General features: G+C 38.5%; 1 protein-coding gene and 1 pseudogene across 3 annotated transcripts in view; one reads left to right on the top strand and one right to left on the bottom strand.

Annotated features, from left to right (window-relative positions):
* SH3BGR (SH3 domain binding glutamate rich protein) overlaps positions 1-19194 on the bottom strand; it is a 50359-nt gene extending 31165 nt beyond the window's left edge. For 2 of the 3 annotated variants that reach the window (XM_063095903.1, XM_063095908.1), the window contains exons 1-3: positions 18948-19139; positions 11836-12021; positions 2729-2809 (exon numbers count right to left, since the gene is read on the bottom strand). In XM_063095903.1, coding sequence (XP_062951973.1) covers positions 2729-2809; positions 11836-12021; positions 18948-18992 — 312 coding nt within the window. In that variant the 5' untranslated portion in view covers positions 18993-19139. Of the gene's footprint in view, positions 1-2728; positions 2810-11835; positions 12022-18947 lie in introns of all 3 variants that reach the window. The other variant, XM_063095914.1, reaches the window with a different exon arrangement.
* A 2173-nt stretch (positions 19195-21367) lies between these two features.
* LOC134371923 (transcription factor Spi-C-like) lies at positions 21368-22119 on the top strand (annotated as a pseudogene).
* The last annotated feature ends 584 nt before the right edge of the window (positions 22120-22703 follow it).

Below are 22703 nucleotides of genomic sequence, written 5' to 3'. Positions count from 1 at the left end.
AGCCGCCAAAAAAGAAAAAGGAAAGAGGTGGGAGAACTGTCTCGAAGGTAGGAAGGAGAGAGGAAGATAGAGAACAAGCAGAGACGGCAGGTACTCTACCAAAATTTCCAGTGGCAGGAAAGGGTAAGGCACATTTTAAAACAATGATGCCTGCCATTTTCTGTTTCCCTTCATGGAAAAATGTCCCCATTATAATTGTCTACATATAGTTCCTCCTTCTCACTACCAGTCCTTCCTAGACCACTGCACAATGGCTCTCTCTCCGCCACTCCTCAGAAACTGCTTTTGTCATGGCCACCAGTGACCTCCGTGTTGTCAAAGCTAATGTCAAAAGCTATCTCTTTGGTCCTCACCAGACTCGATCTCGCAGCGGCATCTGACATAACTAACCTCACCCTCTCCTATGGAAAATGCTCCTCCCATCTTCTGTAACACCACACGCTCCCAGTCTCCCCCTGCCTCGCAGCCTCTCCATCTAGCTTCCTCGGCTGGCTGCTCCTCATCCCCCGTCCAACTTCAAGCTTGCCGGCCCTCCCCACCCCCAGTCTGGCCTCATCGCTGGACCCTCTCTCATTACTTATCTGCATGCACCTCCCACAACTTCACCTCCATCCAAACGCTTGTGGCTTCCATGTGTTTCTCCAACCAGACTTCATGAAGATGCAGATGGACATGCAACTGCCTGGCTCACGTCTTCACTTAGATGTTTCACTCAAACCTAACATTCCCCTGTAAATATGGTCCTCCATCAGGACAAGTTTCTAATCACTCATTTCATCAATACCCCCACCTTCCATCCATCAGCAAGTCTTAGCAATGCTTCCTCCAAAGTAGACTCTAAAATCATCCATGCCTCTTCCATTCTATCCCCACCACCCTACCCAAGCCACCATGACAATCTCATCTGTGTTACTATAATAGTTGGCACCATCTTTAATCCATTCAACCCACAGTGGCCAAATGAGTTTTTTTTTTTTTTTTTTTTTTTTTTTTTCGTGACCGGCACTCAGCCAGTGAGTGCACTGGTCATCCTTATATAGGATCCGAACCCGCGGCGGGAGCGTCGCCGCGCTCCCAGCGCAGCACCCTACCGAGTGCGCCACGGGCTCGGCCCCCAAATGAGTTTTTAAAGAAGGAAATAAGATTACTTTACTCCTTTTCCTAAGACCCTTACAATGTCTCCACTGCACCTCAGATAGAATCTAGAGCACTGTCATGGCTCATACACCACATACCTGCCACTCCCCACTCCCATGGTGCCCCTCCCCTCACTCCAGTACATGGGCCTCACGGAGTCCTTGGAACGCTCCAAGCTCTTCCAGATAGAATCTAGAGCACTGTCATGGCTCATACACCACATACCTGCCACTCCCCACTCCCATGGTGCCCCTCCCCTCACTCCAGTACATGGGCCTCACGGAGTCCTTGGAACGCTCCAAGCTCTTCCCTGCCTCAGGAGTTTTGCACTTGCTCTTCCCTTTGCCTGACACACCCTTCACTCTACCTCTCTTTCTCATCTTTCAGGACACACATGATCTGAGTATCCCTACCAAGAAATGTACCTTAACACTAAGACACCGTCTCTTAAATGTAATACTAAACTAATGTGAGTCGGTTAACTAAGTCCTATACCAAATAAAAATATTATATTGCATGTAATAGCTGTTAGCACTTTTTTAAACTGTAATAAAGTGTGTGAAATATGCTGCATTTAAGCTGACCAAAGCCAAAAAGATATTTCATTAAAAGGAAATATTTTCCCCTATAGAACCATTTACCAATTGTAAAATCTATGTGTTGCCATTTGGAGAAATAATTAGTGCTAGACCTGTATGTGTAACCTAAGCACTAAGAAATCTTAAATGCTACTGCCTGAAAATGCTGAAAGGTAGCACGTCTACATGGCTCTGCAAACCCACCTCTGCAAGGTGTGGGTTTTGAGTTTCTTCTCATATAGTGAGAATTAATTTGGACTCAGTCATCAGAAATCTCTTTTGAAATAAATCTAGGTACAAACAAACAGATCAATTAAGAAATAAATGAATTAAACAAATGTGTACTTGTGTCTATGGAGAGTTATGATTCTTGGCTAAGGTAAGGAACACAGAGGCCACTGCACAGAGTGAAACCACGTGATCTACATTAAATGTTCAAATTCACAGCATTAGCTTATTAGCATAATTCTCTATGTAATTATATGTAATCAGAGATAACAATGGAGGAAAAAAACCTGGTGAAATTTATCTGGTACTTTGAATTTAGATCTCACTTTTGCCCTCTTTATCAGACTAAAACAGCAAAGTTCAATTCATTTGCAATAGAAATAATTTATATAGGGGCGCATATCATTATGAAATTAAGTAATATAAACTGCATGAGAGGTCAATTCATAACAAAAAACTATACCAAAAAAACAACCTGGAAACTCATACAAGTATTTTTACATACATAATTAATACACAAGATTATCACATGCAATGATATTTCTTAACTTAGGTATCATAAATTTTACTATAACAGTGAAAACATAGCAAAAATAGGAAAAGCATAAATTTGGAACTTTTTTTAGTAAAAACTTTGCATTATCTCTTTGTATAAGATTTAATTAGAATAAGAAGTATATTAAAATCATGTTAAAGATCATCATTTATTAAATAGTCTTGGAGGCTGATTTCTATCTTCATTTATTGTAACCTGTATTACGCCCCAATGGGGCACTCAAGCTTACCTTTGAGCCTGGAGGGGGAGTCAAACCAAGGAACGAATAAATAATATTCTCTTCTTTTGCAGAGAAGAAAGAGTCAAAGTCCTTGAAGCAAAGGAAAAACACATGTTTAAATCCACTGTTCACTTGTGAGCCAGTATATTTACGCACATTAATCTTTTTTGTTTATTGGTCATTAAGTTAAGAACTAACACAAAAGTTTATCCCAGCTGCTTCGTCAAAGATGACTAACCCCAAAAGTTACAAAACCTAACCATGAATTTTACACTTGTTTTTATACACTTTCATTGTATTTGTATAGCACATACACACACACAAACACACACCTGCGCATGCTCAGGAATTGCTGATAACATTCAAATATACATAGTAAATGGCTTTTCCAAAAGTTTCAAGTCTTCAGCTGGTTTACTTGTGATTTGGTCTTATGGATTTGGACCCTCATCAGCTAAGACTAAGGCAACAAAGGATTTTCCTACTGTTATTATATTAGCTCTAAGGGCCCAGATTCATCTCAGGCCCTTCCAATACCAGGAGCCACAAGGTCATGAAGGACTTAGAGGGGGACTTGTTTTGGCAAAATGGGAAAAACTGTAGAATGACCCAAGACCGGGTAGTGGATTAAAATCTGATGCTCAATAAAGCTCTACCCCCACCTCAGCCCCACCAAAAATCAGTCCTCCACCAGGTGGGTCCAGCCCTAAACCAACTCACCAGTACTGTGGTTGTCAATAGCTTGGAAGAGTTTCATTTTTTATAACTAAAACATAGAAGATATTCCTCCAGGATACTTTACTACTGACAGTTTTTGTCATCAGGGCCATGATGTAAAATTTCAACAGTGCTGCAGGAAGACCCAAGAGTAACAGGAGTTTGTTCTAGCTTGAACAGGACAATACTCAAACCAGTTTAGTTGTATTATTGCCTACCCTACACATACTGTACGTTAAGAAGATTAAAACCAAATACAGGCCACAGTTATTGGGAAGAAAATGATATGTATTCCTGCGTGTTAATCTTATTCAAAGATTTATTATTTTCCTATATGTTGCCCCAAGTCTCTCAGTGATTAATTTTATTCTTTTACACTCAATGCATTTTCGGAAGCTGCCTCAAATCTCAGGTGAAGGGAATATAGCATCCTGGGTAAATGCGAGAGCTTTGGCATCAGAAATTCTGATTGATTCCTGGAGCACACACTTACTAGGTGGTGTTAAAAGATTACATGAGATCACGCAGTAGTAGTAGTATTAAGTAGGTAAAATGTAGTAAGGTAAATTTATGCTATTTTTCAAAAATTCCATAGATAAAGATCTGATAACTTCTCTTGTTGACCAATTCTAACTTTCAAGGGAAGAAAGGTTTTCTTATAGTTAAGTTGTCTTTTGCTTCAGTTTAGGAACAAATAGCATCTTCAGAATTTCAGAGGGCTGGAGAACAATTTGTCATTATCTCTGACTTGATGCAAGCAAATAGAGAGAGAAAATAATGAGTATAAAATGGTTTTTCAACTTTCAGTTCTGTTAATATGGCATGTTACATGCCCAGAAACACTGTCTTGAAAATAAAAATAAAAATAATTTTAAAAATTTTTAAAAGAGGCAAATTAAGAAAAGAAAGAAGTATAAATGCTTTGCTGACATGCACAAAAGAAAAAATTATAGCCAAGTGAGAGTGTGACTCCTACGAATAAGCATACACCAAGGCCACCATTCATGCTGAGAGTTTTGATGCTGAAGAGGGGAAAGAAGAAACTGGAGAAAGACTGGAGCCTTGTCAAGGTGAAGAGTTTCATGAAACACACACACATACACACTGCAGAACTCCCATTGAAATAATATAAATGAGAAGTAGCCCTACCATGAAGAACACAATAGAAAGGGAACCTCCCTGATTCAACTTTGGTGCTGAGTGTGGGGAAAATATTCTTCTCTGAGACTTCCTAACCACAAGTCAGAATTCATGAAGGGTTGTGTTCCCCTTGTAATAACAATTGGGTTCAGAGCCGAGAGGCAATAAATTGATAAAAGGTACATAGAGAATAGAAAAAAATATATAGGAACATTTCCCCAACTTATTTAATAAGGCCAGCCTACCAACTTTGGATACCAAAATTAGAAAAGGACAGTATGATCTCATTCAATCTCTTTCATGCACATACATTAAGAATCCTAAATAGAATATTAGCAGATCAAATCCAGCAATATGTAAAGAGTTAATACATTGCAACCAAGTTGGGTTCCTCCCGGAAACAAAATGGTGATTTAACACCAGGGAAATCTATAAATATAATTTATTATATTTACAAATTAAAGAAGCAAAGTTATTTGTTTACATTAATTGGTACAAGAAAAAGCTTTAAATAAAGTTGAACACCTATTCATGACATTATTTTTAATGTTTTAGCAAACTAGGAAACTAATGTCATAAAAGGAAGCTACACGAAACTTTAGCATATATCATACCTAGTGGGAAAATAGTGAAAACATTATATTTAAAATGAAAAGCAAGACAGGGACACCTATTATCAACATTTTGTTCAAAATTGTTCTAAAGGTCCTCACCAGTCAAGAAAAGAAGGCAGAGATATATTGTAAAAAAAAAAAACTTAAATAATTTATATATATATTTATAATATTTATATATTTATATATAAGTTCCAAAATAATATACAGACAAATTATTACAATTAATAAGAGTTTAGCAAGGTTGCTGGATACAAATATTAATATGAAATGTTACTTTTGTATTAGCAATAATCAGGGAGAAAATGCAACTTGAAAAAAGAGATGATATAAAAAATGTGACGTGCCTCCAAAAAAATAAGATATGTATAGAGAAAATTTAAACATTTCAGACCTAAATAAATGATGCTATAGGCATATCCTTGAATTGAACACCTCTATAAAAAAGTATCTTCACAATTCTTCCCAAAGTGATCTATAGATCCAATACTTTTTCAATCAAAATTCCAACAGGAATTTTTGCAGAACCAAACAAAATAGTTAAAATGAAAAGGCAAAGGGCTAAGAATAACCTAGAAGAAGCAAAAGAAGAAGGTGGCAAGTCTCATTATAAAGCTGTGATCATGAAGACAGAGTAGTACTGGAGCATAAATAGACAGACAGACATAACACCCAGAAACAGACTCATACAATACGCAAATGATTATGACAGAACTTGTATTGTGGGTAGGTGCAGCAAGGATGAACTATTTAGTAAATGTGGATGAGACCACTGGTTATCCAAATTTTTAAAAATTGCAATTATGTCTCTACCTCCATACCATTTACAACAAATATTAATTTTAGATGCATTAAAGAAGTAAATATGAAGCTAAAATTATAAAAAATTTTAGAAGACATAGGAGAATATATTTTTGATTTCAGGTTAGAGAAGAGTAAAAAGACAAGGCATGAACTGAGAAAAGATACCTGCAACACGTATAATCAACAAAAGATTAGTGTCTTCTGCACTGTATAACAAATCCTTGCCATCATAAGGAAAAGGCAAAAACTCAATAGAAAAATGTGCAAAAGATATACAAACAAATAAAACATATAAAGAGCTACTCACTCTCATTCTCAATCAGGGAAATGTTAATTAAAGCCACAATGAGTTACCATCTCATACTCACCAGTTTTGCAAAAAATGTCAATGTGAAACATTGAAAACTCTCACCCACTACTGTCAGGAGTGGAAATTGGTAGAACCATTCAAAAAACACTTTGTATTATCTGTTAAAGGTAAACATGCCCGTAAGTATGACCTAGCAATTCCACTCCTACTTAAAGGACTAAGAGAAATTCTAATGTCACCAGGAGCCCTGTTGAGAGCATTCCTTTAGCAGCAGTGTTTGCAACAGCTAAAAACCAGAAACCACACAATTGGCCTTTGTGGAGCAGTGAAAGTGAATAAACTACGAACAAAACCAGTTAACATGGATGTATCTTAAAAAACGTGGTGAAAGAAGCAAGTCAAAGAGAATACACACAGTATGAGTCTATTTCTACACAATTCAAAAACAGGCAAAACAAAACAAGATACTGCTTAGGTACATGCGAGATCAGACAAAAAAAGGGAACAGTAAACACAAAATCCACTGCAATGCTATCTCTGGTGCAGAGGAGATGTGATCAGACAGCGGCACACAGCGGGCTTCTACATTTCTGGCAATGTCACCCTTCTTAAACCGGATGATGTGAATATGGTTGCTCACTGCATCATTCCTCTTTAAACCATATATTTTTACCATTTGTGGCATATTTCAAAATAAATTTTTAAGAACATAAAATAGTTTGTTCAGTAGCATCAATGTGTTGAAAAGCCCTATCCCCACCTTAATTGGGTTTACATCCTGTCCCTCCTTAAACCCTGAGTACCCAAAATACCTGCCTCTCCGCTGAATGGTCAAGGTCCCCTTGGTTGTGTTCAGGCCCAGGCTGCCTTGGTCCCAGGCAGACCCCACAGCCCTTACCTGGCCTAAGACGCACAGATTCCAACTTGTCATCGACAGACATGTCTGCTACTTCCAGTCTGTATTCCACTGCCAGGCGGGTAACCTGGCCTTCACTGTGCCTCGCTTCCCGTCTGGTGTCTCCTTTCTTCAACTAACAGCTGTCTGCCATGGCTCTCAGGATAACATCTTCATCAGTTCTGCACAGAGCAGCAGGAGTTCAAACTAGCAGGGGGAAAATGGTACTCAGGACTACCTCTGACACTCAATCACCTCACTGTCCTGGGGTAGAGAAACCTTGTCTCTGAGGTTCTCTTCCACCCGCTGCCGTCATCAGGTATGGCACATGGTTGACCTTTCAAGAATCCTCACAAACCAGTGAGATGAGTTAAATAACAGTTGTTCTTATAGTACACATTCTAACTCTCCAGATTTATGCCATTTTAAACCGGACATATCCTTCAGAACTTCTGAGTCTCCTTTTAAAACCTGAACCTAATATACAAACAATCATTTTTACCTACTTTTTGGAAACAAAGACCTCCACTTCATTAATGCACTTTGTTAAGCATGTTCATAAACTGCCGAAAAGCAAATTTAGTAAAGCTTCTCCTAAAATAAACTACTAACACCTCTCTGAAGGAAAAACTGAAAAGAATTAAAAACAGTTAAACATAAAATAATGTATAAACTTATTTCACCAGATTCATATTTACAATAGGAAAATATATCTTAAAAATAGAAGTCACTATTTGGAAAAACTTTTATTTCTCTTCCACAATTAAAATGAAAAAAAATTGCTAAATCGTAGCAAAATGGGATAAGAGATGGTTTTGAGGTTTTATTTTATAGCAAAAAATAGCTGTAGAACTTTTACCCTAGGAGTCAACATAGGTGGAAAGCTACATACTTCAATATTGTCTCTACAATAACTAGCCTAATTTTAAAAGATGGTCAAAATAAGCAAAAGTAAGAGATTTAATATCTTATTTTAACTGGAAAAGTACTAAAATAAATACGTGAGATCATTCTTTTGATAATTTTAGAGTACAGAAAGCTTTTCTAAACAGATTCAGAGTATAGTAAGCATAGAAAGAAAAGATTAATAAATTTGTCTACACAGTAAATTTTAAAGTTCTGTATTGCAAAAAAAAAAAAAAAAATCCCCTGAAAAAGTCAAAAGACAAATAAAAAATATGGAGGTAATATTTGCAACATGTGTGGTAGTCAAAGGATTACTTTCCTTCATACATAAAGACTCTTACAAACCAATAAACATTACCTATAACCCAATAGAAAAACAGCAACAAATATGCATAGGTAAGTCATAGAAAAAACAGAGAGAGCTCATAAGCATAGTATGAAAAGATGTTCAACATCACCCAGAAAGAGAGAAATCCAAGTCAAAGCAGTGAGAATCCATTTTTTATCTAACTGATTGCCAAAGATCCAAAAGTGTGCTAAGCACCGTGTTGTCAATGTCACAGGGAACTAGCCACTCTCAAACTTGGTTGATGGAAATGTAAATTGGTGCAACCACACTAGAGGGCCATTTGCCAATACCTATCATAATATGAGATACAGACGTACTTTAACTCAGCACGCCTTCTAGGAATTTATCCTACACATATACACTCATACTGGATACAAAGATCTGTATGTATAAAGTTGATTCCTGCAGCATTGTTTGTAATGGTGAAGGGCTGAAAACAACCTGAATGTTCGCCATTAGAGGACTATGCCAAAAAATTGTCACACACAATGGAACATTTTGCAGCCATTAAAATAAGGACTATGTGCAGCTATGCAGTGATCTCAGAGAAGCAATTATTCAGTGAACAAAACAAAGTGTATATAGAACACTCCTATTGTTTAAGTAACACACGATTGTAAATTACATAGAAAATTTCTGGAAAGCCAAACAAGAAATTGCCAGCATTGGTTGCCTCCAAGCAGGACTGCCTACATAATTTTTAGGGACCAGTGTAAAATGAAAATGAGGGGCCCTTTGTTCAAAAATTATTAAGAATGTCAAGACAGCAACAGCAGAGTATTTAACCAAATACAGAGCCCTCCTGAGCCTGGGACCCTGTGTGATATCCCAGATCACAGGCCCACAGAGCCAGCCTCACTCAGGGGAAGGCAGCTCAAGTGACAGGGGTCAGAAATGGGAGCTGAATAATTTTCACTGGAGACCCTTTTAAACCATTTTAAGTCTTCAGTGTTTATTAATATTACTTTTAATATCAATATTAATTAAATATTAATTTTTCAATTATTAAAAGAAAATGTTTTATACAAAATAAAATCAAAATTCCTCACCACCACCACCCTAAAAGAACCTATTATCCCTTTCCTTATCCAACAAGAGCTACAATTCTCAGAAATGTGGTTTGTAGGGAGGGTAGGAGTTGCAGGTCGAGAGGAGGGGCTCTTCTTCACAGAGAAAATCCTGTTCTCCCAAATATGTGCTTACCACATTAAGATTGTTTGAAAACACTCCCACACCCACCAGACTTTTAGCTAAGCCCTTGGAAAATGTTAACAAAGCTATGTAGATTTGCACAGCCCTGTACTGGGTTGAATGGTATACCCCACATATCCATGTCCATCCAGAACCTCTGAAAGTGGCCTTATCTGGAACAGGATATTTGCAGGTGTAACTAGTTCAGACAAGACCATACTGGATCCAGGTGAGCCTTATTCCAATGACTCTTGTCCTTACAGGAAGGCCACGTGAAAACAGAGATACACAAAGACAAGACCATGTGAAGCTGGGAGCAGAGACTAGAGCGACACTTCTACAAGTCAATGAGTGCCACGGATTGCCGGCAAACACTAGACGCTGGGAGAGAGGCATGGAACACATTCTCCCTCAGAGCCTCCAGAAGCAACAAAGCCTGCACCAACATCTTGATTTCACACTTCTAGCTTCCAGAACTGTGAGAGAATAAATTTCTGTTGTTTTAAGCCACCAAATTTGTGGTACTTTGTTACAGCGGCCCTAAGAAACTAATACAAGCCCCCAAGTACTGAACAATTCATGCTTCAAACCAGAGATCCAAAATCTTTTCTGTAAAACAGCAGGTAGTAAATACTGTGGGCTTTGAAGGTCACGTGGTCTCTGTCACAACTACTCTGTCATGGTGGGAAATCAGTCACAGCAACAGATAAATGAATTAGCATGATGTGTTCCAATAAAACTTGATTTACTACAACAGACAGTGGCAGGATTTGGCCCTCAGGCTTTAGTTTAATGACAGGTGCTTTAAACGGAAAACATAATAAAGAAAACCTAACATAAAGAACGAGTAGTTCTGTGTAGCAAGAAGAGGCGAGTTATGATTCCTGGCATGCCACTGCTGCCACAGGGCCCACCTGGGGTCCTGAAGCTTGGAGTTGGGTACCAAACCCTCCTCCGGCAACCAGGCAAGGAGCACACCAAAAACACCATTTCCATGTGGGTGGCCCCCCACAGCCACCACAATAGCCACGGCTGTCACAAAAGTGGAATTTTTTCCACTTTTCCACAAAAGTGATCATTCCAGAGTGATAGAAGAAGCATCTACTCTACAATAATAGTGGGGGACATGAACACACCTCTCTCGGCATTTGACAGATCACCTAGGCAACAAATCAACAGAGTAACCATTATTCTTTCAGAAGGAGAGAAGAAATCTAGGGTTATCAGAGGCGGGAGGGGAGGGAGAGGGGAACGGGGAGAGACTGGATAAGGGACATAAAGAATAAGTATGACTTGTAATAATGTATTTGCTAATAATATTGATTTGATCAACATACGTCAACACTGACTGAACCCCAAAAATACATATAATCAATTCATTCAACTAAAAAAAAAGAAAAAGAAAACAAAAATAACTTGACCAAAAAGAAAAAAAAAAAAGAATAAAGAGAATTTCTACTGCCAAAAAAAAAAGATTCCTGCACCTTGTTCCAGCACAACACAGCACAACCCTGAGCAATTCCTCTACTTTACAGAGCCCTTGTTTCCTCATCAGAGACATGTCTAGATGGCTTCAATGACCCCTAAGATAACTTCTACTTCTCATATCCTTTGAGTTTTCAAAATGTCTCACTAGTTTAATTTATTAAGTACAATCTGTAAACTCTGAGGAAAAAGTGATTTTATGGTGAAATGAACTATTAAATGTGTAAAATAAAATTGCTATTAATCAAAATGTCCAGAACAGTTTTTAAATTAATTAGATAAATTAATACAAATTTATCTTGTATCTATAGTAAAACTTTACATCTGCAAATCAATCTTTATAAAAGTGAAAACTTGCTGTGTGTCTGTGTGGGTGCACATGGGCACACTGCAAGGTTGAATAGAATTCCTTTTTAAGTACATGCATATTTTGTTTGAACGTGTAACCTCAATTCTTCAAAATAAAATAAGGAACCTAAAATAATTCAAAAAACTTCTGAATCATCATGTTATTGTTTTCACCATTTTCTAAATCTTAAGTATTGATTATTCACAATGGATCTACTACCCAGGTATTGGATGGTAGAAATAGATCAAGACCTGACAGTTGTCAACAATTTCAAATGCTGTCTCAAAATTAATCTGCCTTAACGATTTCGGATAAACACACACAGAGAAGGATTTTCAATGAAACCAAACACTCACCCCACAATACTGCTCTTCATTGAAGATCTGGGGAGGCAAAGGAATCCCGTTTTGAGGTTTTTTCTCTCCAGGAACATTCTCTCTCATCCACCTCCTATTGTCTTCATCTCCGGCTATATCCAGTTCCTTAAAGTCTATTTTATTAGCTTCCAAAAAGCCCACCACTTCTTGCTGTTTCTTCCTAATCTAATCAAGAATAGAGAAAGATAATTATCAGGCTGTTTTTGAAAAATGTTTCACTGACATTTCCATAAATTTCACTGTTTCTCTAGCTACGCCACACAACACAAATAATTTCGTAAAGTATTCAAACAAGGAAAACAATAAAATCACACCTCTTTACTATAAAAGATGAGCAGAGTGATTATTTAAATTCTGGAATTTTAATATCATCAATGTTTAAATCATGGTATAACCAACCGAATCAGAATAGAGATGTTCTCCTCTTATCTTTGATTTGAGGTCTTTTAAATACTTTTAATACTTCGCTAAGTTTTAATGGCCAAAAAGTAATCAAGAATTAGTTAGGAAGAACAGAGATCTGAGTTAGAGAAGAGGAAATACAAAAGAGAAAAAAGATAATTTACTATGAAATTCAAACACCAAGTATACAAATACTAAAATGCATTTCATTCAAAGTTATGAAAAGTTATGAGTCACACTGAATTAAAAGTAGCTTTAGAAATATTACAGCGAGGGCCGACCCATGGCTCACTTGGAAAAGTGTGGTGCTGATAACACCAAGGCCACAGGTTCGGATCCCTATATGGGAATGGCCAATTAGCTTACTTGGGAGAGCGTGGTGCTGACAACACCAAGTCAAGGGTTAAGATCCCCTTACCCATCGTCTTTAAAAAAAAAAGAAAAAGAAATGTTACAGGGAATTGAAAAGCGCACGTGGAGATTATTGGAAGGGGAAGGGCAGAGGAAAGGCTAGAAAAACCTGGTGGATATTTCTCCTAAAACAAAAAAAAAGTAATAGTAAAATCACCCTTTTCTTGCACAAATTTCTCCTTTCCTACCGACACCCATCTCCTCTCTGAGAGTGTGGTGCCAGCCACACCTAAGAGAGAACTGCTAAGTGCCCTTTTCTCTACCTGTGGTTGCCGGGTAATGACTATGTCTACCAATTGCTATTTCCTATCAATACAGCCATCTTTATGTATTGGAATTTTTTGGGGGGGTGGGCAGCTGGCCAGTACAGGAATCTGAACTCTTGACCTTGGTGTTATCAGCACCATGCTCTTAACCAAGTGAGCTAATCAGTATATGGTCATCTGTATAGTGTAGAACTCCTCCCCATAAACAATTACAACAACTTTCTCTCTTCAAAGAATTCACTCCTGAAAATGCATGATGCCATCTTTTATAAACACTGGTAAACAAGTTACAGCAGACTCTGTGGACACCATTTTAAGAGCCCCAGGGAGAAATTTCCACAAAGCATAATCAACCCAATAATCAACAGTCATTTATTAACTCTCTACCCTGCACAAGACATTGTGCCTAGTTCTTCACGTGAACAGATTTTTAACCTGCTGTTTTGGGTGGGAAAAAGCACAGAACTCATTTTCACAACAATAGATATAGAACACAGTAAGGAAGATAAAGAGGTAGAAATATGGTCATTTTTAAGAGTAAAATTAAAATTTTAAATAATATTTTCTTGACATGAAAATATCTAATATCTCAATTTTTCTGAATATTGTCTCAAAATGAAAACAAGTCATTAAAGAAGTTTAATAGAGTGTGAGGGCCTCTTGTCTTTTTCCTGTAACTTGTTTATCAGCAAAAGGTCTAGACTTTGAGGGTTCCAAATAAATGCTGTAAGAGGTACACCCCTGTCCCAAATCTAATGTCTAGATTCAAACCCTCTTTTGGTTAAACCCAAATTCTGGCTTAGAGATCTGTATACCAAAAAAATAACATATTTTACTCATTTTTGCCAAAATGAATAACTCTATCAATGACTCTTGTACAGGGTACTTCTTAAAATAAGGAAGACAGACACATACAGTGCTTAAGCCTTGGAATCAAATCACCACCCAAACCAAACTGTATGTAAATCTTATATTTATATGTATATATAATTACATATAAAATGTATATATAATTTAGTTTGGGTGATGATTTAATTATATATAGCATATACAGTATAAATTCATATTAAATTTTTTAATTTTTAAAAAATTAACCAAGTAAATATATATAAGTTATATAAAAAATTTTATACATAATTGTATATAAATTATATACACATATATATAAATGACAATCACACATTGAATTTTAACTAACATTTGTACCCAACCTAATAAATATATTGGGACTAAAAGCATTAGATCAATAAATTAAAGGCTGCTGTTAGCTACAATACAACACTTAAAGTCAGTAAGACTCAGGACATATATTTCAGTTTGGGGCGAGCATGGACAAAAAAAAGAATTACACAGAAAGATGTGGAATGGTGGAATTTCCCTTAAACTTCCGGCATAAGGACTCTTTGTCTGGCAATTCCTATGCACCCCACCCATAAGAACCAAAAGGACTTGCTGCATGCTTCCCCCTGAGGCACACCCATGGCTGTGCTGCGGTAGCCCCAGACCTTCTCCTCTTCCATGCAGAAACTGTGCTCCAAATTCCACAGCTTCATGGCTGAATTTTTAAATATTACAAAATCCCATCAGACCTAATCACAGGTTGTTGGACTAAATCATTATTTTAATTAATCATATTCTCTATCCATCCTTTCTAACCTGTCCATAAATATTCGTGCCATTTTATAAAGTGTTTATTCCTTTAGATATTTTCAAAGAGTAGAGATGTCTTCATTTTAGGCAGGTTTACTTTTAATCAAATATTCAGAAGGCAACACCCTTTATTTTGTCAAATCCCTGTGTGCTCATCTTGCAAAATTCTTCTCCAATACCCACTTGGGAGCCCGAGTCAGCCTGGTAGCAGCTGGCCCAGGTCCATGCTGCCTCCCCAACATTACGAGGGTACTTCAAAAAATTTGTGGAAAAATAGAATTAAAAGATAATACAAGGGCTGGCTGGTTAGCTCAGTTGGTTTGAGCGCAGTGTTATAACCCCAAAGTCAAAGGTTCAGATCCCCATCCCGGTCAGCCACCAAAAAAAAAAAAAAAAAAAGATAATACAAATCTTTCCATGAATTTTTTGAAGTACCCTTGTATTTCCACTTCTATCAATCATGCCTCAGGACTTAAGGTCCTTAGGGATGAAAAAAGGATTATATTTTATTCCAATATTTGTGAGTAGATGAAAAACATTTCCAAAGGTTCTAACTTAGGTTTCTACTACTGGAAAGGCAAAAAGAGATAGAGAAAATGGGAGGGAAGATCATGTTTACTGTTAGTCCTCACAAGACAAGCAATTGCATCTAGGTAAGTTAAGTGACTATTGGATGCATGACATTGTGTTAAGTGCTATTTCTCAGCCTTCACCCCCAAAAAAAGAAAAAAGAAGAAAATCTGTTTGCCTCCTGTACTCCCCAAATACCAATCATTTAAACTGGGCCAAATGCATTGCTCATCAGGCTTTTGGGGGCACTTGAGGGAAGAGGAAGGAGAGTGAGCTCGTGGGCTCACCTGTATGGCACTGTCACCTTGGCCGTACCTCAGTGCCCTGGCTCTAGGGTGGGGCCCCTCTCCCCCTAGTCCTCCCCCTAGGTGGGTCCCTGATCAAGGAGCCCCACTAGGCCCTTGCAAGGTGCAGCTCTTCTCCACATGGCCAGCTGAGCTGACCCCCAAAATCACAACATGAGCTCTGGGAGGGCTCCTCCCCCTTATGGTTTCGGGGGGAGGGCCATGCACAGCACCCCACTAGTTCTCAACACAGATACACTCCCCCGCTCCACTTCTTCTCCTTGCCCCTTCCCTACTGTCCAGGGTGCCATGGGCTGATCCTGGCCCCACAGGCTGCACTGTCTCTCCTGGGTGATGGATCTTCAGGATTTGGGGGGTACTTAGGGTCTGTGTCATTGTTTGGAGCCTTTGGGATTTGATGGAGGCTCAGAGAGCTCTGTTTTCCTATCCTGTTACATCCACTTGTAAATTCTCTGTCCTGAAGTCAGCAGCCACTGTTAGTTACTCTAATGTGTCAGAGTGATCTGACAGCAGCACCTCCCATTTATTGTCTTGTACAGTTAGGAGCCTTTCCAACTGAGGTCAATGTACTGTAGTAAAAAGCACACTGGCTTGGAGTCAGAGATGACCTGTGTTTCCATGCTAGCTCGCAAGGTTGCTATCTGAGCAAAGGCTCTGATCTTCAATTTCCTCATCTGCAAAATGGATATAATGATGCCTTCCCCATGGGATTTTGGTAAAAACTGAATAAGATGATGCAAGAAAAAGCATTTTGTAGCATCAGTTGAGAACCCGCATTGTCAGGGACCCAGCACACTGTTATCTCATTTCATTGTAACACTAACCATGCCAGGTAGGTTTTCTGATCACTATTTAAAAAAAAAAAAAAAACACTGAGACTAATGAATTGATGAATTTTCCAAGATTTACACCCAGTTCAATCTAATTCAAGAGATGTTTTTTCCCACCATATTTACTCTGACAATCAAAATAGAGAAAGGATGAGAAACCCAAAAGCCACCATAGGGTCTGTCCTTAAAGATAATGGTTCTGGGGTCTTTGCATCTGGAAACAGCAAGGACTGTCCTCTCTCCCTTTGCCCCCCGCCCCCACACTGTGGAAAGGCTTTCTGGAAGGGAGGAAGGTCCTATGAGAAGACACATGCCTTCTCCTCTTCCCCAGGGTCTCTTAATCCAGGCCCCTCCAGAACATGGTAGATTGTGTCACAGATCTTTAGAGCCAACTGTTAAAATAGAAATATAATACATAGCTGCATGTATTTAATTCCTCACAAAGATATTATACTTTATTTTTCCTTTTTCACTAATTTCATTCATCCAACGGAAGTCCAACTGCCCGCATTGACTAGGTGTCAGGTAAGAAAACATTTTTAAAACACATAGGCTGAAGAAATAAGTAGTAAAGGCTTTGCAGACTGACCATCACACAGCATGAGCACAAGAAGCTTCTCTGGGGTTTTTCCTGGCAAGAAGCTTTTGGGTGAAATTTCCCCACCTATGAAAAATCATTAGCACTGATACCGTGGGAGTAATCAGTTTTCACTCTTTCGGATAAGACAGGAATTCTTTCATTTATGTGGTTTTGGACAATTCTTCTAACCTGTAATGATTATAGGTCCAGATCTACTAAGTAATATTAGCTAATAATTGTAGTAACTAATAATTTTAACTGCAATACTAATATTAACGTTAGCTAATAATTATAACAATTATAGCAACCATTAATATAAACTAACAGTAGCTAGTAATTATGACGTTAACTAATAATTATAATATTTTTTGAGTGCTAATTAAGCACCTGACACCATGCTGGGCACCCAGGCATGTTATTTCATAAGTCCTCATGACACGGCCATATGGTAGGTACTATTCTTATCCTCATTTTACAGACAAGGAAATTGAGGCTTAGCAAGGTGAATACCTTTCCCAAGGTCACACAGTTACAGTAGCACTGAAACATTTGCTTAGGGAACCAGCATTAACTTAGCTTTTCAAAATTCCTAGAATGAATTGTGCACCTCCAGGTCCTCCATGGCTAACTAAATTATGCTCCCAAACTTCAAGAATGTAGGATATCAAATAAACCTAAGAAACCTATATAAATGTATTGTCTTCTAAAGAACATAAGGCCACACTGTCCTGGTCTACAGAATATATAGAAGATTGGCAGGGAAGTGTAAAAGTTTTCAGTAATAAGCATCAGCAACATATTTAAAGCCCACTACATCCATTTTCCTCAAAAAATTATTTTTTATCTAAATAATCCAAAAATGTACTCATTATTAACCAACTAAAAGTTTCTGCAATCACCAACAGCCATGAGAGATTTTGCAGTTTTGCATTTGCAATTTTTACTCATCTTTTTCTGTTAACCTGTTCTAGAGATCACTAGAACAATCGCTGATCTGCTGTGCTCAGAAGGGATTACCAAACTATTTTCTCTTGTTTTCTTCTCATCCTTTCTGGAATCCTTGCTAACTTTCAGGGCTGGGAGGGGTGGCACTCAGTAGCTGCCTTTGGGCTGTTACTCTGGCCAGCAACTTGCTTAGGGTATGATCTATGGCTAACTGCTGAAATTTGAGCCGCAACCTGACATCCTCCAGGAACTAGATAAAAAAGGAAACAGCCCCCTTGCTGGTTTCTAACTCTGGGATTAATAAGACTGTTTTTTCTCCACAGCAGTCCTAACATCTGGTAAAATGCTGGTCAAAACGTCAGTCCCAGATAGACACTACAGGTTCAAGCCTAAAATCAAGGCCTGAATCATTTCCAAGGAAAAATAAGTCACTCCATTACCCCTATTTCTTATGGTAGGTCTTTCTGCAGAGTGAAGACCAGAATTAGAGGGATGGGTGGTTTCAAGAAAATCAGACAAAGCAATATTATGGCAGTCAGTTATTAGTTCCCATTCTGGGGCTGTCTGAACTCCTGGACCATTTAAAACTGTGGCCTTAGAAAGGTTTGCTCTTGTCATCGTGACATCATTTTCCTCAAATAATAGTATTACACATGCTAACTTTTACACTTTCAGTATGGTTACATCACATATACAAGTAATTACACGCAGGATCCGTTTTAGCAATCTGGTTCATCATATGCTCTGGTGTTATACAAAGTGTCATGTATTTGCAACTTTAATTTAGTCTTAGTCTTGCAGAATGAACTGCAGAAATTCCCCCCAAAAAGGTCCATGATTTTATAACATATGCAACACAACGCGACACAAATCACATGTTAAAAACTCTAGCATCAAACAGGCCTCCTTGCTCGAATACCCGTTCACACCTGCTGTCTGTATTACACAGTTTACACACTTTTTCAGCACCATCAAAACAAGTGCAGAAAGCTAAGAGCGCACACATGCTTACTGCAGAGCCACAATTGACTTACAGGCGAAAAAGAAATTTAAGCCTCCTTCTACTTCCAACCCTGAGTTATTCAGAAAATAATATAGGAAGAAAGCCCCACCGATTCCATCAGACACCTACCGCTATGGACCCAGAAGATGTGGCAACAAACACTTTGATAACCATTTTGATAGTCAGGAAGAGGACTCCCCCCAACACACCCCGTTAGGGAACACGTCGCTAGACAAATCCTGATGGTGACACAGACGAGCGAGTGCCAGGTCGGAGCTGGCAGCAGCCCAGGGCTCGACTGAGCTCCCGCCCCTCCAGCTCCGACTTAAGGCGTTCTGTCTCTCAGAGGAGCCCCAGAGGCAGCTTGGGCTTCCCCCTCCATTGGCCCAAGAATATTTTGGGATCTGTCAGGAAAATACCTGATTGGTTGATAAAAGCAGCAACTGGACGCTTTCCCTTATCACTTTAAATGCCTGACAAAGTCCCTAAAAGGCCAGGCTGTGCTATGCACCAATCAGAGACTGGTGGAGAGATGCCTTGAGGCAAAGGGAGGCGGGGCCCTGGGTAACAGGAGCAGGAGGAGAAAAGAAGCGGAGGAGGAGCTCTTTGGAGCTGGAAAAGCCCAGAAAACAGCACCTCAGTCCAGGAGGAGTCTATGTTTACAGGGCTTTTGGCAAACTGGAAGGGTCAGAGTAACCACAGAAGCCTTTAAATAAAGAGCAGCTTTCTTGTTTTAAAATTATCTGGCAGATTAAAAAAATATTCAGTAAACTGTCATACAATAGAAATTCCTTTAAGAGTGGCCTGTTTCCAGTTTTCTCCCTTTACCACCTATTTCTCCTGAAGAACAGAAACTGGCTGTGGGTCGTGGGCTGTATAAGGTGTCCCTGACATCCCTGACAAGGCAGGGAAGTAGTGGCTGGCGTGTCAGTACTAATGACTACAAAAAGAAAAGTGTCTTAACTATTTTAAAGACTTTAGGGAAAAAATAAGTGATCCAAACATAACAGGCTCTATCCCGTTTGATCTACATAGGTAATCTGAATTGTGTTAAGAGTTAGAGGAATACAAAAGCTAGAAGAGAAGCCCAAATGCTAGCCGCTGAAACCCTTCTGATGAGTTTCAAAATCAGGATCAAAGGCATTAGGGGCAAAGACCTAATCTTTCAAGAAGCTCCTGTGGGATATTTAGTCTTTTTAGATAATGGACTTTCTCTGTCCCCCTCCCTTTTTAAAGTCCCTGCTATTCCCTGTGGAGGAGGCGGCACTGGCGTCCTAGAGAAGGGAGGGTGTCCCCTCCCGCTCAGTTAGGTGCCTGTGATGAGAAAGGACACCCCAGCTCCTGGAACATAGCTCAAATTTATTCACACCGGGCTGGCCAGTTAGTTAGCGCAGCTGGTTAGAGCATGGCGCTGAGAACACAGAAAGTCCAGGGTTCCATCCCTGCCCCAGCCGGCCTCGCCATTCCCCGCCCCTTCCCCGACCCCCCCCCCCCCCCAGCCAAATAAACAACTATTGACATCATGATGAATGATTGAGGTAACTCTACCAAAACTTAACTTTTGGCCCCAACACCCAAAGTTAACTACTCCAAATATTAGGTCTTTGGCGAAGATGATTAACAGTTCTCCAAATTTAAGTCACTAGAATCATAAATTTTATTTTACAGCCCACCAAAGATTATAGATCATTTTTACCTTTATTCTTTTCTGTCTTTTCAAAATTTCTACAATGAGCATGTACAGTTTTTTTATACAAAAAAATTACATATTTCCACACCTTAAAGCCTGCCACATGAGCATGCTATTTTCTCCAAATATTATTTAAGAAAGTAATAAGCTAGACATATTTTCTAATGACCTTGTAAATTAGTAATATAAACATAAATCTGGCTTCTCATGTGCTCTAGAAAATATACATCCCCTGAACATACAGGATGAAAACTGCCTTCAATAATGACACCTCCACCTGCAAGTCCTAGGGAGAAATAAATTTCCTACTGAAATAATAGCTAACACTTTTTAGGTACTGACCAGGTACCAGATCTGCTCTAGGTGCTTTGCAGAAACCACCCCCTTAATGTGCACAACAACCCTAAAACTGGGTTCCGTTATTATCCCTACCCACGATAAGCAAATAGAGCTAGAGATAATTGTAACAGGAAATGGTGTATCCAAGGCTTGAAACCAACCAGGTTCTCTCCACACACCTGAGAAGCTCCTGAAATACTACCTCAAATTCCAAATGCTCACTTTTTTCACTATGAACTTTTTTTAGAAGCTTATTCTTTTAAAAATTACCATGAAAATGTACAGATTAGAAATTTGAAAATTCTAGCTGAAAGAGCCCTTTTATTACAGTGACAAGAATGAGCTTCCAGATAATTAATGTGGAAACCAAACATCCCAAATGAGTCTCAAAGCTTAATAAATCTCCGACATGGGGTAATTCAGATGTGTGTTTCAGAGGAGGGGTAGATAATTTCCACCTTCTACATGTGGACACTAGGTTGGGCCCTGATGGACAGAATCGTCAATTTCTTAAAGAAGCATGACTTGTGTTGACAAGATGGGTCAAGCATTTGAAGATACTTTTGAAGTACTGAGGCAACATTCAACTGGAGATCTTCAGTACTCCCCAAATTACAAAAATTTCTGGCTTATATCAACCATTGTCCTCATGTCACGGGAAATTCCAGCTGCAATGGGGTGTCACCTACAGAGGAACCTGTCTATAATTGCAGAACTGTAATGAACAGTGCTGCAAACTTCTATTTTGAGGGGAATACTCATCAATCTCTGCAGAACATAACTGAAAACCAGCTGGTACAGCCTACTTACTGTTCTCTAGCAAAAGGGAGGATAAGGCAGGAAGAAGCTCTGTTTGAATATCTTCACGAATCCCTGTGTAATCCCGAGATGGCATCTTGTATTCAGTGGGTAAATAAAATCAAAGGTATCTTTCAGTTTGTACCAAAAAAAAAAAAAGAGAGAGAAAGAAAAACTTGCCGAACTTTGGGGGAAAAGAAAAGGCAACCAGAAGACCATGACTTATCAGAAAATGGCCAGGGCACTGAGGAATTATGGAAGAACTGGAGAAATCACCAAAATCTGGAGAAAGCTAACATACCAATTCAGTGAAGCCATTCTCCAAGACACGCTCCATCTTATTTCTTGAGGAAAGAGATCTCTTACTCACAGTATGCTCAACCTGATCAAGAATATCTCAGTTTAAGTAAATGACATGCAAATTACAATTATACATACACCAATTACTGTGAGCTAAGTCAACCTAGTTGCTAAATATACTCTCCCATCTATGGTTTCCTGTCATCAGAAATCCCTACAAGCTTCAGGATTTTTTTCTTAAAGCAAATACTGAAGAGGGAAAAAAAATTCATTGTTGCTATCTTTTATCAAATAGCATGTAATCTATACTAACTTACTGGGAAATTCTGCCAATGAACAAGCCCCATTTGAAAGTATAAACTAAATTTTCTTACTCTTACTATTCTCTATCCCATTAATTAATCTTATTATTATTATTATTATTATTCTCTATCCCATTGTTAATCTTCTAGATTAACAATGTCAGTATAGATTATGTGACTTATATATTGATTTACACATCTTCACTCAGGTGAAAAATTACTCTAACATATACCTGACAGCTTTACAAAAAATCATTTACAAAAACATGATTGCACACGATACCATGTTCTTGCCAAAATACATTCATGGCTTTCAAACTTCGGTAGAAATGTCCCTTGCCCCCCCCCCCCCACTTTTTTTCCTCTATAACGTATACATCCATTTTTTTCTTTTTTTTTGAAGAGTCTGAGATCTGAACCTTGCCCATTTTTTAAATGGGTTTTTTGTTTTCATAC

This window comes from Cynocephalus volans, chromosome 1 (genome assembly GCF_027409185.1).
Source record: "Cynocephalus volans isolate mCynVol1 chromosome 1, mCynVol1.pri, whole genome shotgun sequence".
Lineage (NCBI taxonomy): Eukaryota > Metazoa > Chordata > Mammalia > Dermoptera > Cynocephalidae > Cynocephalus > Cynocephalus volans.
This window is presented reverse-complemented; position numbering and strand designations above follow the sequence as displayed.